The following is a 16,980-nucleotide window of genomic DNA, read 5'->3' on the forward strand; positions in this document are numbered from 1 at the left end:
AAGATGCCAAGCCAGGCGACAGCGACACAGAAACCTAGCTCAGGTCACCTATTTAATTTATTAGGAGGCCTAATCTAACAATTAATTCCCCTGTTAACTCAACTCAAACTTTTGGCAAAAATTTAGTATCTCTCCCTGATGAGCTGGCCTAATGGACAATACAAGCGCAATATCTTCCAGATCGAGGCAAAAGTGACTTTTCAAAGTACATAAGAGCCATTTAGTTTCAATCTGGATTGACTAAGCATGAGATTTTGGCTGGGAATGTGAATAAGGCCTTTAAGTCAATTTCTTACGCACCTTTCTTACGCAATTTCAATACGCAACGATTTTCTGGTCTCCGCTTCTAACACATCCACCATGAGTAAGTAACCTGGAAATACATACAGATAAATTTTAAATTTATTTAAATAGGTCATACTCAGTGGTGTCGTCCAGTGGTTCTCAACCTGTTTTCGGTAATGTATGTACCCCCTATGAAATATTTTTTTCAGCAAAGTACCCCCTAATTAGTGCAAAACATTTTGGGTTGGAAACAAAACAAAACAGAGTGTCGTGCCATTATTGTCTGATTTATTCAACTTTGGAACTTCATTTGTACAGTGGTCTCTCTTGAACTATTTGGAAATCAAAAGACAAAAAAAAAAACTTGGAAAGAAGGAAATAATTAATTACAAATATTTGTGCACATAAAAAATATTATCACCATTAAATGTCCTCCTTTGGAATGATAGCAAAGGTCTGTTTTAAAAAATAAATCATTATTATAATAAATAAATACAAATCTAATTATTGACAGGTCCTAGGTGGCATATGACAGTTTGGGTCGAACCATTCTGGTTTGAGGACTGGGCTTTCGAGACAAGGAAATTGATTCCTTAAAAAAAAAAAAAAAAGGACAATGAAACTGAATAGCTTACTGAATTTAAAATTAATTTTATTAACTTAGATTTTCCTGAAATAAATTACTTACATATCTTAATAATTATTTTTTAAAGGATTTTTGCATGCATGCTGCTTTTTAAATGTATGTATCTGAGTGCCTTCACATACCCCCATTTGACAACCACTGGTGAAGACCGGTATACGGTGTCAGTGACGGACTAATGGACAGTCTGTCAGTACTGATGGAATATCCACCTATGGAATTAAAGCCACGGGAGGTGTTCTTCAGAATCAGAACACACGTATTGGCATGTCCTACAAACCTTATCAGGGGTGCCACAAATGGAAAACCAATTCCAAAATGCAGCAAATAGTTAAAAGGTTATGGCTTCTCTGTGCTTCTTCCTGAAGTGTTGAAGTGCCCTTTTACTGGGACTAGTGTTTGGTCAGGGACCAACATTTGCATGCCAAGGGCCACTTGAATGCAAAGCTTTCAGGATTCTCAGTACCGGACATGCAAAACATGTAGTGGACCAGTTGACATATGCATAGAGTGAACACAGGTGCACTCCAGTCAAAACAACCAGCATCAGTCACCCAACATTCCCAGAGAGTGCTATTAAAATGAGTACTGTGATTTTTATTGGATAGTGTACAGGTTGTTTTAGGATTTGGTGTGGACGATGAAGTATTATCTATAAAAGCTTTTGTCATTTGAGTGCGATCATTGAAGACTGAGGATCTAAAAGACTTCCAACATGCCTAGGTCTTTCCTTGTGAAAAAGAAATGCGGAGTTTTTCGAGCATACCAGTGGAAAAAGTCTGAGCGGAGAGAAAATGATACAGAGGGTAAGACATTCATTCATGTGTCTTAAATTTTTGTTCCAGAAATCAAATTTATGTGTTTGTCAATCATCATATAAAGTCATATATGGTGATAAAATGGGTGTCATCCTACCCTTTAAGTTCTAATATGGTCCGTGTCGGTCCGTGTCTCTTTGAGTCATTGGATATTCGTTTGAAAACCGATATTAAAATTAGAAAAACGACTCGTTATTTCATTTCCGTTTCAAGCAAAACAAAAGATCATGGAGATTGGACTTGGGAAGAGCATTTTTTGCCCATTTTTTTTGACATGCCACAAACTTGCGAATGCAGTTATTACCAAACTTAAACTTGATAGGCTTATAGTCGAGAACATGTCAGAAAAGGTTGCCCAAATGGCCGCTTACAAGTTTGAAGGTATCTGTGATGCTAATCGGCACACCTTGAACATGTCCCTATAGTCAATTATTTTCAGTCTTAGGGGCACCATCATTTTTTTGTCCAGGCCTGTTTCATGATTTTTAATTTTTATTTATTTATATGTTGGTTGTTTTAAAATATTAATAATAATAATAATGATAATGATAATGATAATGATAATGATAATGATAATGATAATGATAATGATAATGATAATAATAATAATAATAATAATAATAATAATAATAATAATAATAATATTTGTATTTTCTTTCTTTCTTTCTTTCTTTCTTTCTTTCTTTCTTTCTTTCTTTCTTTCTTTCTTTCTTTCTTTCTTTCTTTCTTTCTTTCTTTCTTTCTTTCCACACAGTCTTCGCTGAGGGTACTTAGCGTTTGTGGAATTTAGGATGTTGACGAAGCTTACAGAACACTACATCTTTTTCAAACGCCACGCTGCTGTCATCTCCTGGCCAGTATGTGAGCTGCTTGCGGTGACAACTTCAGGCAATCAAAAAAAAAATACAGGCCGTTTTTCAATGTGTCCCCTGCCATCATATCCTATTATCGTTTCTGAAATAAAAATTGAAAATCAAACTGTAATTAGACTTAAAATCAAGCTATATTTCAATCTATTTTAAAACGAAAATCTATTTTAAAACGAAAATCGTAGTATCCAATGACCAAAAGAGACACGTACGGACCAAATATACACATGACTGTTTGTTTTGTAGAGCAATGACATTATTCTCCATTTTATAGTGAGTAAGGAGACGACATCGTGGAGTTTTGATTGTCAAGAGTGGGCCACAGTGCCTCAGCCACAATCGACTTTAGGATGCGGCACAGCAATTCAAATTCAATTGCCAATGCCTTTGTCAGAATCGGGAGGAATACTTTCTGACCACATGTACGGCCCATCCACACAAATGCTTCAGGGCTCCTTCTACACTCCCACTACACCGGAACTAGCAGGCATAGCAAAGGTAAGATCGTGATTTTCTCATGTCATAAAGTAAATCTCAACACTACTTTAAGGGGAGAAAAATAACAGAAAATTGCTGCATCATACTAATGAAGAGTTTTATTTGATTTTCTCAGCCCCAAAGCCACAATTTTCCTGGTGGTGGCAGCTTTGCGTGCTCAGTGTGCCACAAGATGTTCCCCCTGCAGCGCATACTGATTCGCCACATGAAGTGTCACAGCTTGGTGAAGCGACATCCTTGTCAATTTTGTGGCAAAGGATTTAATGATACTTTTGACCTCAAGAGGCATATGCGAACACACACAGGTGAGGAATGAGGATCTACATCCAAAACCTAGAATTCAATTTGTCCTGTAAAACAGATCAGTCGTTCGAAAAAATTACCCTGACTCAAAAATTATTATTATTAAAAAAAATTTTTTAGTAGCAACTAAGTAAAAGTTTGGAGTATTTTAAGTAGGCCTATTGTCATATTTAGTACTGTCAAAGTTAACTCAATGATTAATTTTTTATTAATCATGATTAGTCACTTAATTAAAAAGGCTTTTTTATCAATATTTTTTTGCCCATCAAATTTGAAGAGCACCTGTTATGTGTCAATTATTTCTACATTTAATGAGGACGTCTTCCACATTTTTTGATCCACTGCACATTTTCATCCTCCTCTTTTTCTAATCAGTTAATTACTTGCACAGACAGGGTTATTATGGTTTTGGAATTTTCATTATAGTTAGTTTTTATTTCGTTTTTTAATTTTTTTTATTTAGCTAGTTTTAATTAGTTTTCCGGGTAGCTCAGTTAGGTTTTATTAGTTTTAGTTATTTAAAAAATGTTTAGTTTTAGTTTACTTTTAGTTTCAGTAGTTTTCATAAAATAAAATAAAAATAAAAAAGTGTATTACTTGTGTGCAAGATTTAATAAATACCATGGTAAAATAAAATAAAAAGTAACGCACTTCTTACCTAGCGTTGCGTTTCGGCTGAATTAAATGAAAAAGCGGGCGAGCAGAGCCATTGGAGAAAAAAGTCAAGCACGCAAATGTGTCAGCTAAGGAGTGACGTCATCTGAAGGTGAATTTATATTGGCAGCTGTTCGAAGATGACATTTACATGCGACACACTTTCAATCGTCCATGGTCCGGTTAATATTGAAATACATATACTTAAATCAACCCCAAAGGCTCATGTATTAAATTAATTACCAAAGACAAAAACTAAGGACATTTTCACTATATAGTTAGTTTTATTTCGTTTTGTCAATGTAAAATGTAATTTCAGCACAAGAGAAATTACAATTAAGGAGGATGAGTGATGTATAGACGAAAATCTATGGCCAAACAGAAAGCAATGCGTGGCTGGCCAGGAGGATAAAAATGGTGGCCAGGACAAGACACGACATTCGTTGTGAAATTTCATTTGCATTTCAGTTTCATGTTGGCTGTCTTTTTCTTATCAAATTGGATATTTGAGTTATGAACTTAACAAGCAAAGATTGTGCACTATAAAAACAACAACTATGAAATATAGCTAATAAATGTAGGGTAATAATTTGTAGCCACTTTAATTGGGTAAATTTAAATCAAATATTTTGGTTAAAGCCAGAGTTGTAACTTCTGTCACCCCTAGTCTGGAATTCTGCATCACAACAATAGAACTTCGATATGATATACACAATGCTAGGACCCCACTTACATATGGAGGACCAAAACTGCCAAAAGTAAAAAAAATAAAATAAAAGACTAAATAAATAACTAAAAGTGAAAATAGAAACACATCTAAAAAAATATATAATAAAAAAATGTAATCCAAAAAATCTATATAAATGGAAATAAAAACAATATATATATATATATATATATATATATATATATATATATATATATATATATATATATATATATATATATATATATATATATATATATATATATATATATATATAATAAATACATTTGTATTTAGTTTTTGAATTATATTTTTTTATATCAGTTTTTATTTTATTTTAGTCATTTATTTATTTTTAATTTTGGCAGTTTTGGTCCAGACTGCCAGGACGAAATGTTATTCAAATGAGGGTGCGGTCCTAAGCGTGTCTTGGGTTGGGCTCCGCTGTTGCAAACTGCCTAGAGTGAGCGGGTCGACGAACAAGGAAGTCTCGACGGCTTGCATGGAGAGCTCCAGTAATAGACGACTATCTTGTCCACTGTCACCTCGACTTGAGACTTGAGTTGCTCGACAAGTCGAGGTGACAGTGAACAGTGCGCATGGGTGGACTTTTTCTTTGTAGAAATATCTTTTATTCTTTGTAGAAGTATTAAAAAAAAAAACAGACAGTGGCATGACACTCTTAGGGCTCATCTCATTTGTATCATTGCAACTTCCTTGGTCCTCACTTCTGTTTACTTGCTCACACCTCCCACCAGAAATTCATCAAGGAGAGAATAATTGTTTGGGGAAATTAGATGACCACTCCTCGATGGAGGACATCTACTAAAGATGATGTCACGTCATTGACAAGTCACAAATACATTTATTATTTTTGTGTGACATGTCAACCATTGGTAGAGGCGCTATTTAAAAAAAATTTGGTTAACTCTTTTACTGCCAAACGTTATCCAGAAAACAACCCCTACAGTGCCAGCCAATTTCGAGCATTTTCACTCATCTTTCAAGGCAAACAGAATATTGTGTGCTATGACTACATAAACATGGTGGATACCATATGAAAGATTGGATTCCATTCTTTCATTAGAAAAAAGTGTGTTTCTACCTTATTCCCGCATTTGAAAATAGGTCATTTGAATGACATCAAGCGAAAATGGAAAAAAGGAGAAAACAAGCTTTTTGTGAAAAGATAAAATTTTCTGTGATGAGGCTTATTTGGCTGTAAAAGAGTTTTGCCTAAAGGAAATATAATTGTTATTATTTTAACCTGATTATTAAAGGGTTCATTGTTGTTTGTAACCTTTGTCACAAACAAGCCTTTCATTCATTTGTACAACACAAAACACGTGCTACACAAACTTGACCATGGAAATAAAAGTATGACTTCCCCTTGGCTGCAGGTATACGACCCTACAAGTGTGAGTTTTGTGAAAAGGCATTCACACAACGTTGCTCCCTGGAGTCCCATATGAGGAAGATTCACGGCATTCACCAGCAGTATGCTTACCGCCAGAGGCGATCGAAGATCTTTGTGTGTGAAGACTGCGGTTACACGGCAAATTGCCCTAATGAGTACTTTCTCCATTTAAGACAATGCCATCCCAGCAGCCCTGCCCTCCACAGGTATTCTCGCCATAAGGCACAAAACAGCGGCTATTTTGCATCTGAAATTGCTGAAGCCAGCCCCTATTTGGTGTACTCTGCAATTTACATGTAAAGCCTGTTTTGTGTACAGTTTGTTGTAACCTACTTGCTGATTTACAAATTAGAATAACAATTGTTAGTTGGATTGAGCATGCCATAGCTAAGACCTTCTTGGGCAGGGGGGCTCAAGTTCGGTGTGCTGCAGGAGGGAAACATGGAAAACAGGCTGAATAGGGGCTCTCGAGGACTGAACTTGAGCACCACTGTTCTTGGGCATGCACAAATTTTGTATATGATCTCTTCCAGCTTTTTATATTTACATATAGTGGTTTTTGAATTTGTATTGCAACATGCAATTCATTTTATGAGCCCTTGATTTCAGATGTTGTACATTTATATGCCAGAGCATAAATTTGGGGGGGTGGGGGGTCAATTGTGGTAGTTTTTGTTTTCACTGCCATATTACGAAAGAGGATTAGGGCCAGTGAAGAGATAAAAAGGGGTTGGCAGGATTCTCACTTTATTCTCATAATTATGACTTTAAAGTGAGAATTCTGACTTCAATCTGACAATTCTAACTTTAATCTGACAATTCCGACTTTAATCTCTTAGAATTCTGACTATAAAGTGAGAATTCTGACTTTATTCTTGGAATTCCGACTTTCTAACTCCCCCCAACCACACAATTTTTAGCTCTACGTCAGAAAGTCAAACTTTAAAAAAGTGAGAATTCTGAGAATAAAGTCAGAATTCTCTCTTTAAAATCAGAATTATGAGAATAAAGTGTGAATTCTGACTTTAATCTCAGACTTCCGACTTTCTAACTTCCCCCCACACATACAATTTTTTAGCTCTACATCAGAAAGTCTCACTTTTAAAAAGTCAGAATTCTAAGAATAAAGTCAGAATTCTCACTATAAAGTCATAATTATGAGAATAAAGTGAGAATCCTGCCAACCCCTTTTTTTTCTTTTCACTGGCCCTAATCCTCTTCCGTATCACTGTTTTAAAGGGCTCACAGTGAATACAGCAGAACACTTAATTGTAAATTTAAGAAAATATAGTTTTAAAAATGCCATCTTTTATTTAGCTTCTTAACACCACCGTCCATCCTTATGCTGCATTCCAGGCAGGTGCAAAGTTGGATTTATCCTACTCATATTCTGCCAGTTGTGACCTCAAAGCATTCCAGACGAATATAAACAACAAAGATGACCGATTCTGATCAATTGTTTTTTTGTTTCGGTTAATCAAAACACATTTTGATTGGCCCATAGTTATCATAATAGGGGGTAAATACATTTTTTTCCACACAGGACCAGGTATATTTTTGTTCCTTAAAAGGGAAGTCAAATGTTTAATTTACATAATGTTGTATGCGTCAATCACGGCTTACCTGTTCTGTTGGTCAAGTTTGGTTATGTGACGTTAACAAGCTGAACCGTGATCGTGACCTGAGCCCTGAGATGTCATTTTCAGTCGACAGCAAGTGGCAAAATGGCCGCCCCCTGAGATGGATACAAATTGGTGCATTTTCCTGCTTTATTCTTATTCCACAATATTTAGCAGATTACCGTGTTTAGCCTCATAAGTTTGCATAGAACATAATATTGTCAATATTTTTTTGTTGTTGACTTCCCCTTTAACTATTTTGCTCCCAAAAACATATTAATACATTCTATTTTAAATGTTTTAAGTGTCCCAAAGACGTTTTTAATGGGGGGGATGCTAGAGCATACAGAAGGCTTTGATGCAGCCTCTCAACTGCAAAGAACGGTTGAAGAAATGGTAGTTATTATGCAAACGGCCAGCAGGTGGGAGCAGAGCAAAGGCGATAAACCAGGGCCATGTTGGAAAAAAACTCAATTACTCACAATTCTAAATAGATTTGTGAATAATAATGAAACTTAGCTATTTTATAATGCTAATTGTTATAATATATGTTTTTTTCCTGATGAAAGAAGAGACTTTAATCTTTCTTTTGGTAGGTTCCATGTTTTTATAGCAATAGAACACGATATTCTGTGGGCCATGCAAAATCAGTCAAAATTCAGTAAAACAGCCGGGAGTGAAGGTGATTGCTTCTGTGAAAATTGCTGGGAATGAATGAGTTAATGAATAAAGTCACCATTTAAATACTGCATTTTTTGTTTACTTATCGTTATCTGATATTCACATTAGTTTGATGATCTCAAAGTGGGTAAACTGCAAGAAAACTAGAAACTGGAGAAGATGGCAAATAGTTTTTCACTGCACATGGTACAGCATATCAGTAATTTAATATAAACTTTACATGAACATAAATGTTTTTAGGACCACACTGGAAAAACCTGCCTTGTAAATCTCTTCCTTATAAACTAGGACGTGTTACCTTGCATTGTAAACTATTGGTAAATAACATGGAAATTAGCCTAATTTTTTTTTTTTTTTTTTTTATTTTGTATGTGGGTGTGCGTGCGTGTGAGTGTGTGTGTATTCGTTAGTTCACCAAAAACCTATTAAAAAATCCCATACCGTTCACCTAAACTGAACACCGCCGTCAGGAGACCCGAGGAAGGACCAAAGAAAAGAAAGGAAAGTGAAATCCAGCACCGACCAGACACCACCCACCGGGCCACCAACCAGAGTCCTTCACCAACCCCAGAAACATCTCAATTCCAACAAATCAGGGAGACCTCAAGAGACCAAAGGAGAGACTGAGGAAAGGAAGGAAGGACAGACGAAGCAGAGTGAGATCCACAGACACCAGCCTCCGATTCAATGACCTGAGGGAGAAGCAGATTGTGTCTGAGTTTCGATAGATGCTGGTGTGGTGGATCTGGCATGCATGAAAATCTCCACCAAAGAGGGGGGCCGTCGACCGTTGCCAGGACAGAGCAAGCGCAACACCTCAGGGCCCCCCAGGCCGCGGCAGCACCAAAGGACGACCCCCGGGCCCCGCCGGGGCCACCGGCCGGAGAGCAAACCCAGGAGCAGGAGCGCCCCCCACCCCAACACGGCCCGCGCCCCCAACCCAACGCAGCAGGACGGGGCACTAAGGCCCGCCAGGCACCCCACCGGTCCACAGCCCCCGCTCCCCCCACGACCACGAATTATTTAAAGAAGCAAATATTAATGCAATATTAAATGGAAAACAGCAAAGAAACACTACAGTTTATCAAGAATTACAAAAGCAAACTCATACGACGTCATCGCACGGCGCAGTCACTTCCTGGTCTTCTTCTTTTAAATTACGAGTGGATCACATCTCTATGGTGTATACCGCCACCTACAGCGTCGGAGTCCCCTCTCAATATTCGCAAAAGAAGAACAGATGGAAACAGGCATAAGTCGCATGTCCGTTTTGCACATTTTCAGTAAATTCGCTGAAAAATTTTTAAACAGTTGGATGGAAACCCGTGAAGGGCTTCCCGCAATATTTTTGTCTTGTTTCTGGATGCATAAACAAAACAATATATATCTAGAAAGAATCTCCCTTTTATTAAGCACTCACTTGAATCATACAGAAAAAGAAACATGACAGCTATAAGTACTTTTAATTATTATTGATTCCCCACTTTTTCGGACGATAACAGAAGGCTCTCTCGTCTTGAATGTTTACAAATGTATTCTTACTGCTACAATTGTACAATCTTGGGCTTTTTCTCAGTAGTGGCATTAAAGATGCTGGCTCTGTAGTACTGCAACTCTTTTATGCTCTCCTTGATGTCCTCCAAGGCTCTGAAAGAGAAAAGCAAATCTGTTTCTGCTTATTGAATGATTATTTAAAGCTTGAGTCTGAAGAAGTAGTGAGTGAGTGAATGAATGTATTTTTTCTTAACATTTCAATAGGTCCTCATTTCTTGGTCATCCCTAAGCAGCATGAGAGGACTAACACATCTGAACTTTCTTGCAAATTATAAACCTTGATTATTTATGCGTAAATAATTGTTCGAAACAGCAGAGCTTTAAAATTACAGAATGCACTTTACTGCTTGCACTTAGGTAATTTATTGATTTGCTGTGGAAGTGGGAATTATTGAAGGATTTCCTTACTTGTTGATAAGCCTTGTCTGTTTTTTGCTACCTGCCAACGGACTGTCCAAGTGGAAACAAAATTGAAAACTAACTGCAAGTAAACTAAATCAGCATTGTGAAGTCGAAACTGGAGTGAGTCTTCGTCATTGAACCACGCGTCAAAACAACAACCCACAGGTAACCATGGTGGCCCGTTTTGATTGGCAAGAGGGTCACTACAATATATATATATATATATATATATATATATATATATATATATATATATATATATACACACACACACGAGGGAGAGAGAGAGAGACAGGTAACTTTTTAATGCGGGTTTAACGTAGAAGCCAAAAAGTATGGGACCCTCCCAAAAAACAGTCAAGTATTGGGCTTGTTTAGGAATTGCCATCTTGTTTTGAAACTGATGGCATTGCACAAGGACACTTTGACGGGACAACAGTTAAATTTGAGCAACTTTGCAATTATTATCTTTACCTGTGGGCTGCTTTCTTACGTGGCGCCATCTCATATTCCACTGGAAACCACCTCCTAAGTTATCGGGAGAAAAAGAAAAAACATTGTCACACACCAAGCCACACTAAAGATTTTTGTCTATAATAAATATGAATTAGTTTTCAGAGCAAACAAGACTAATATGGAAGTAAAGTGTGTATACACGTGTATGTATTCGGGCTGTGCACAAATCGGTGATTACTGAAATTAAGTTGTGGATTTCCCGTTGTAAACGAACGCCGATTCATAATTTACGAGTCATAATATGAATGAATTGAATGGAATCTCCCGTCGCCCTTTACATGGGGATTGCACATGCACAGAAGCGACGGATGCCGCCTAACCTAGAAGTAGTCTGTGTGTTTGAGACAAAGTTCTATCAACGAGAATAATTGGCTGCTTTTAACATCTAGTTGTTGACATCTCAGGCAACAAACGAAAAAGAGTTTGCAAATGCGGATACTGTCGGACCTCAGAGACGAACGAGTTTAGCATTGGCGAGGACAAATCTACAACAAGCTAGTTGTAACGTGGGTACCAAACCAAGCACTGTTAATGATTACCCGCTCTAGATTTCTAGTCAATTATTAGTGGTGCAACAGATCATCATTGATCCGTGGTCAATGCAGATCAGGCGCCATCCGAAAAAACGATCCGTGACTCAAATTCGTGATCCGATCCGAACCGTGACTTTTGTGATCCGTTGCACCACTATCCATTATAGAACACATTTACACTAGCACTTATGGGTAATTTAATAGTGCATTCAAATTTTAAACAAGAACATCTGACCTGCAAAGCTCCTTAATACTACTGACATCAATTATTCTGTAGTGGAGGTGATTCATGAACTGTGGCATATATTTGTCCAGGAACCTTTTGTCTGCATGCACAGAATTTCCTACACAAAAAAGTAACAATGGACCATTATTGTCAGTGGACAATGGATGATACAACTACAACAACAAAACAACTCACCAGCTAGGGGACATTGTCCAGGTGGAGTGTGTTGTCTGACAAAGGATAGAAATTCATACTCTGCTTGTTCCAAGGTGATTTCACTCTGTCGTACTGCCTGGGTCAGTCCAGACTGAAAAAAAATATGCATTTATTGTTTGATTGATTCTCACTCACTGTTCTAAAGCATCCGGATTATCCTGATTGATTAGGAAAAGCTGTTTAAGTCAACTCAAACTCAACAAGTGAAAAACAGCAGCTCTCTGCAACAGGTTTGACTGTGCAGGCAGTCATGGACCAATTTTAGTGATCAGCAATCATTAACATGGATCGGAGCACCACTAATTGTTACATTTTTAGCTTTTACTGTTTTAATGGTATGATGTAATGTTTGTAAATAGTGTGAATATTGTATTGTATTTATGAAGGAAATCATGAATTCATTATGTCAGAAAAATCGCAATCCAATCTTTTAGCTAAAATTGTTCATCACTAGTTAGTAATAAATACAAAGCATTTTATAGATGCCTTGTTGCTGAGACAAAGCACAGGGCAGCAATAGCATACCTTGCCATGTTGCTTTATACACCACTCTGGCATGGATTCCAGTACGTCATTGGATTGGCTTATTATCAAATTGGGCCCCTGCCAAAATAATACATCTGAGTTTAAATTGAAAGATAATTAATAACAGTAAAAACAATGATAGGAAATGTTTGGGATTACTTCAGCCAAAATGTTCAAGTTGGAGTCTGTAATTATGCATGCCATTTCCAAAATCTTGTCATTTTCAATGTCCAAACCTGTCATCTGTAAAACAAAAAAATATTATGTGTGTATTAGTAAATTACTGTACATGAATTTTAAGTACTGATAAGCTTCCAAATCATTGTTGAGATAAATGACAAAAAAGGTTTTTTAAAACATTTATTTTCAATGCACATGGTATTATCTGGATTGGCATATATTTGTATAGAAAATCTGTAGGTATTAACTATGTTAACTATGTTAACAGGTGCACAAAAAAAACATGTTTAGATAACGATCCTATTCATACCTGTTCATACCTGATTCCAATGAATGGAATCGTTATCAGGCTTGTGCAGACCTTGCTGAAGAGCTGACATATGAATCAGGTGTGTCGAAGAAGTGAAACATCAAAAACCTGCAGGACTCCGACCCTCGAGGACCAGGTTAGCCCACCCCTGCTATAAAATGCCATTTTTCTATTGTGCCACACCCCTACTGTCCAAATTGAATGTCAAATAAAACCGTTCAAATGAAATTTAGATGATAGAAGAAAGCTAGTGAATCAGATGATATGCTGGACTTGACATCATCAAACTGTTATTTTGAGCAAAGGTTATTTTTCACAAGATAGTTAGCTTTGATTGAATGTCTCGCACTACCTCATGCGACCCTGTTATGCATATGATCAGAGTAAGACTTTTTTTTTTCTTTACTTATTTACCAAAATAAGTTTGTCCTCCTGGTCAGCAGTAACAGCTAACTAAACAGCTAGCTTCTACTCCTGAGAGAAAGCACATTCGTCTGAATTTGCAACCCTGATGCTGTGATCAGAGTGACAGGTTTCCACTACGTTAACAGAGTTGTGAGACAAATTGTACCATTGATCAGTAAGATGAGCTAAACAAATCTTTGAGCGTTTAGGACCTATTATTGATGAATATGTAGCAGAAAATCAGAACAGTGAAGGTTTATTTTCCAAAAGTTTTGAAGCCCAAATGTGCTCCAATAATGGAATGGCCCTAAAATATTTATAAAACAGGTTGAATAACGGACCAAACAATCAAATTCACAGGAAAAATAGAAAATAGATGATAAAAATTGCATTCATATGTACAATTACTTCAACTTTAACTTTTTTAAGCATGCTAATTTTGATGAATTTAATTATGAATATAAATTAAACTTTCTTATATAGAACCTGTTTAGTTACAACTCTCAGGAGATGTCCGTGGATAAGGAACGCACGTTTTATTCGTTAGTAGCGTTGCAACATATTATAGACCCTTCAAAAGTCTACACACAAAAAAGCAAAAACGCACGCCGCCAGTGTGTGTTTAACTGACAGCACATACAACACTGGGTTGGGCATTCATACAAACTGTCGTGACTTGCCTCAAGATCCACCCACACCATCTTATCAGACAAAGCGGCGTTCATGTTTTTTCTTCAACAGCCGACGAAATAGAAAGCCGAGATTAAACACAAAATGAAAATAAAATTTAAAAAAATTAAATTAAATTAAAAAATACAGTCGGAAACACTTTTCGTCGGTGGACTCAGGGTCAGAACACCACTGATTTCACTTGTTGAATTTAAAATGTGTGGGTTTTTTTTATTCCGGGTTTACGTCAGCTGTACTTTACGGCAAGGAAGTTCGAACAGTTTTTTGGGAATTGTAGTTCACTTACCGCGTGACGCTAGAAACTCTATGCCTGGAAACGTTTTTTTGTTTTTACTTCCAACAATTCTGTTTGATTTGACATTGGAGCGAGAAGAGGCATACAGAAGAAAAATAGTAAACATATAAAATACATAAAATCTTAATAACACAATAATATATGTATATATTATTTATTAATTTTTTGTGCACACACGAACACACGCACACACGTAAATTCTCCCAGGCAGGAAGCGAACTCATGCCAACCTGCACCGACGGAGAGTGACGGTAACCACTCCGCCACCCTGATCCCCGAATAAAATTATGATGGACTCTATGCACAAATAACCATAACGTATTTCCGGGAAAATCTCATGACGCACCGCCTTTTCCGGTAATGCCATCGCCGTTTGTTTTCCTTCAGAGAACCTCGACCAGTTGTCAGCATTTTGGAGTATTTTTTCGTCATTTCTTTATGAGTGTGGTTGCGTGCATTTGTCAAGGCATCAAAGAAGAGGAGAGATGACAGTACGCCGAGTGGTCACTGCTGTGTGCCCACATAGACAGGTTATAACTATGAAATTATCTAATGTATCTGCCTTTATGGCGTTTTGACTTTTCATGTACCCGTGTGTATATTATTCATATGCTGCAATATTATTGTATTAAAAACATGAAAAGATTTATATGAGTCATTCTTGCACCGCTGACAAACAACTTCTCAGCAAGGCATTAAGAGAAATGTCACCATGGACTGACAAAAAAGCAAACAGTGTGTGGACTCCAGTAGTCCCAGGAGAAGCTACAAGGCATATTTTACATTTACATAAACAAATTTAATAAACAAAATAGCTTTAGTAGCTAATCAAACGGCGTTCATTTACGTGTAATAATAATTTTAAGCAATGACATCACCAGAGCTCAAGCCGTTAAAATTACGGCTCTGGGTGATCTAATTAGTAGTTTTAAAATTCTGATAGACTAATTGATTGTGTTAAAGCAAGGAGCAACTCCTGCTCTTTTTCAGTGGCTTACATATTTAGGCTTAGAGTTTTACATCACATTAACAGTGCGCTCCGCTGAAGTCTCCCCGCACCGGAAGGTTGGGTGCATTCATATGTCGAATGCGGAAGTGATTTGTGCATATAGTCCATTAATAATAATAATAATGATAAATAATAATAATAAAATGAAAACACCAAAATGACAACACAGCCTCCGTCTTGCCAGACTTTCTTTTCTTTTTTTTTGGAAGTAGTTGGAAAGTAAATATACATCTATCTTTCAAAAACAAAAACAAAAAAGATTTTGACTACATATTTGATCCAGTAAATAATGTCAGACTCTACACCATAAATAAAACTATCAACATACACAAATGAATATACTGTACACACAATATACTGTACACACAAGGGAGAGATTAGGTTTTTTTGTGTCAATATTTATTACTATCAACAACACATTTGTTTTATGTTTTAATACAAACGAAAAATATTTTTACAAGAGAGCTGTGACCTGAGTACATCTTTTTGTCTTTTTTTCATTTAAAAACCCCAAAACAAAACACAATTCCACATTCAGTTATTTGTTATTCTCTTTACACCATAGACAAAGGTTCAATGTGACTTGAACAAACAAATGGCAATAATAAACAAGCACATCACACTCTTATTAAACAGAAGATTGTAAATATTTTTTTAAATGTAAAGTTAACATATGTTACATGTTAATGTACCAAATATTCTATACTTTGTTTAAAAAAATAGACTGTGTTCAATGAATTAAAATGTTTTTTTATCTACCCAAATATTTCCAAAAAGTACATTTTAGAGCTGTAATTTTAACACAGTACCATGATACAGCAGTATTTTTGCTCACTGTTGTCATACTGTCAGAATGTAAAATCGGCACATGCCTATGGCAACTTAGAACCATATGAAAACACAGTCATTACATTTTTTAAATTCTGCTACATAAATAAATAATGAACATTACGTGACAAACATGCAAATACCCACATTAAAAGTCTGCTTTCATCTTAAATAATGTTTTCAAAAAGGGGGTAACTGTCATACATGGCAACACAGCGTGCGCCCGTCGGTGTTCCAGCTTATTGTTGGGGTCCGGTGATTTGATATATTGTCGCTAAAAGCTAAGCTATCGATATGCAAGCGCAAATCCCCCAAATAAGTACTGACGGGAGATTTGCATAATAAATGTTATCCTAATTAACATTAGTTTCATCAGTATGTATTCTAATGGACTATAATTACAACTATCCCGAAATGAATCCGTCCATCCCTCCATAGCTATAATAGAGGTAGCTATCGGTTGGATTTTCCCTTTAATTAAAAGCAGGGCCGGTTTTTGCTATGGCCAATGTGGGCGGCCGCCCAGGGCGCAATCTATGTGAGGGTGTCCTTGGGTTCCAAGTTTTCCTGTGCAAAATGTCCCGGGTCCCATTCAGAAATAAGGATTTCCATCCATCCATTTTCCAAACCGCTTGTTCCTTGTGTTGACTTATTATACAAGAAGAAAGGCACAATAGTTAAAGTCACCAACTTAGTTTTGTCGTGGGCCAAATTTTTTCTTTTTGCGAGCCGAAATTACATTACCTGCTGTATATGTAGTAATGATATTGAAAGCTTACAGTTTGTTTTGATAGTGGT

General features: G+C 36.6%; 2 protein-coding genes across 3 annotated transcripts; one reads left to right on the forward strand and one right to left on the reverse strand.

Annotated features, from left to right (window-relative positions):
- The first annotated feature begins 2,914 nt into the window (after window positions 1–2,914).
- Window positions 2,915–6,493, forward strand: LOC147160413 (putative transcription factor Ovo-like 1). Its single transcript, XM_086057573.1, has 3 exons — window positions 2,915–3,113; window positions 3,229–3,418; window positions 6,177–6,493. The coding sequence occupies exons 1-3, from the start codon at window positions 2,997–2,999 to the stop codon at window positions 6,491–6,493; spliced, it is 624 nt and encodes a 207-aa protein (XP_085913699.1). The 5' UTR covers window positions 2,915–2,996.
- Window positions 6,494–9,877: 3,384 nt separating this feature from the next.
- Window positions 9,878–14,275, reverse strand: rexo2 (RNA exonuclease 2). Of its 2 annotated transcripts, XM_086098856.1 has the most exons (7): window positions 14,041–14,275; window positions 12,625–12,708; window positions 12,466–12,543; window positions 11,920–12,031; window positions 11,734–11,842; window positions 10,924–10,977; window positions 9,878–10,140 (listed from the first exon to the last, which is right to left on the reverse strand). In XM_086098856.1, exons 1-7 carry the CDS (start codon window positions 14,083–14,085, stop codon window positions 10,038–10,040), a joined length of 585 nt encoding a protein of 194 aa, XP_085954982.1. In that variant the 5' UTR covers window positions 14,086–14,275; the 3' UTR covers window positions 9,878–10,037. The 2 variants fall into 2 exon arrangements, with proteins under 2 accessions (XP_085954982.1, XP_085954983.1); XM_086098857.1 differs by lacking the exons at window positions 12,466–12,543; window positions 12,625–12,708.
- Window positions 14,276–16,980: the final 2,705 nt, after the last annotated feature.

Source organism: Leptonotus elevatus, chromosome 16, assembly GCF_054856555.1.
Source record: "Leptonotus elevatus isolate MCC_2025b chromosome 16, RoL_Lele_1.0, whole genome shotgun sequence".
Lineage (NCBI taxonomy): Eukaryota > Metazoa > Chordata > Actinopteri > Syngnathiformes > Syngnathidae > Leptonotus > Leptonotus elevatus.

Excerpts from the sequence above, each read along its gene's own strand:
- LOC147160413 (XM_086057573.1), top strand. The coding sequence starts at position 2,997 with ATGCCTTTGTCAGAATCGGGAGGAATACTTTCTGACCACATGTACGGC. Across the intron at positions 3,114-3,228 it reads AACTAGCAGGCATAGCAAAG|CCCCAAAGCCACAATTTTCC; the intron begins GTAAGATCGTGA and ends TGATTTTCTCAG. Across the intron at positions 3,419-6,176 it reads GCATATGCGAACACACACAG|GTATACGACCCTACAAGTGT; the intron begins GTGAGGAATGAG and ends CCTTGGCTGCAG.
- rexo2 (XM_086098856.1), bottom strand. The coding sequence starts at position 14,085 with ATGAACGCCGCTTTGTCTGATAAGATGGTGTGGGTGGATCTTGAG. Across the intron at positions 12,544-12,624 it reads ACTTGAACATTTTGGCTGAA|GGGCCCAATTTGATAATAAG; the intron begins GTAATCCCAAAC and ends TTATTTTGGCAG. Across the intron at positions 11,843-11,919 it reads TGGACAATGTCCCCTAGCTG|GAAATTCTGTGCATGCAGAC; the intron begins GTGAGTTGTTTT and ends TTTTTTGTGTAG.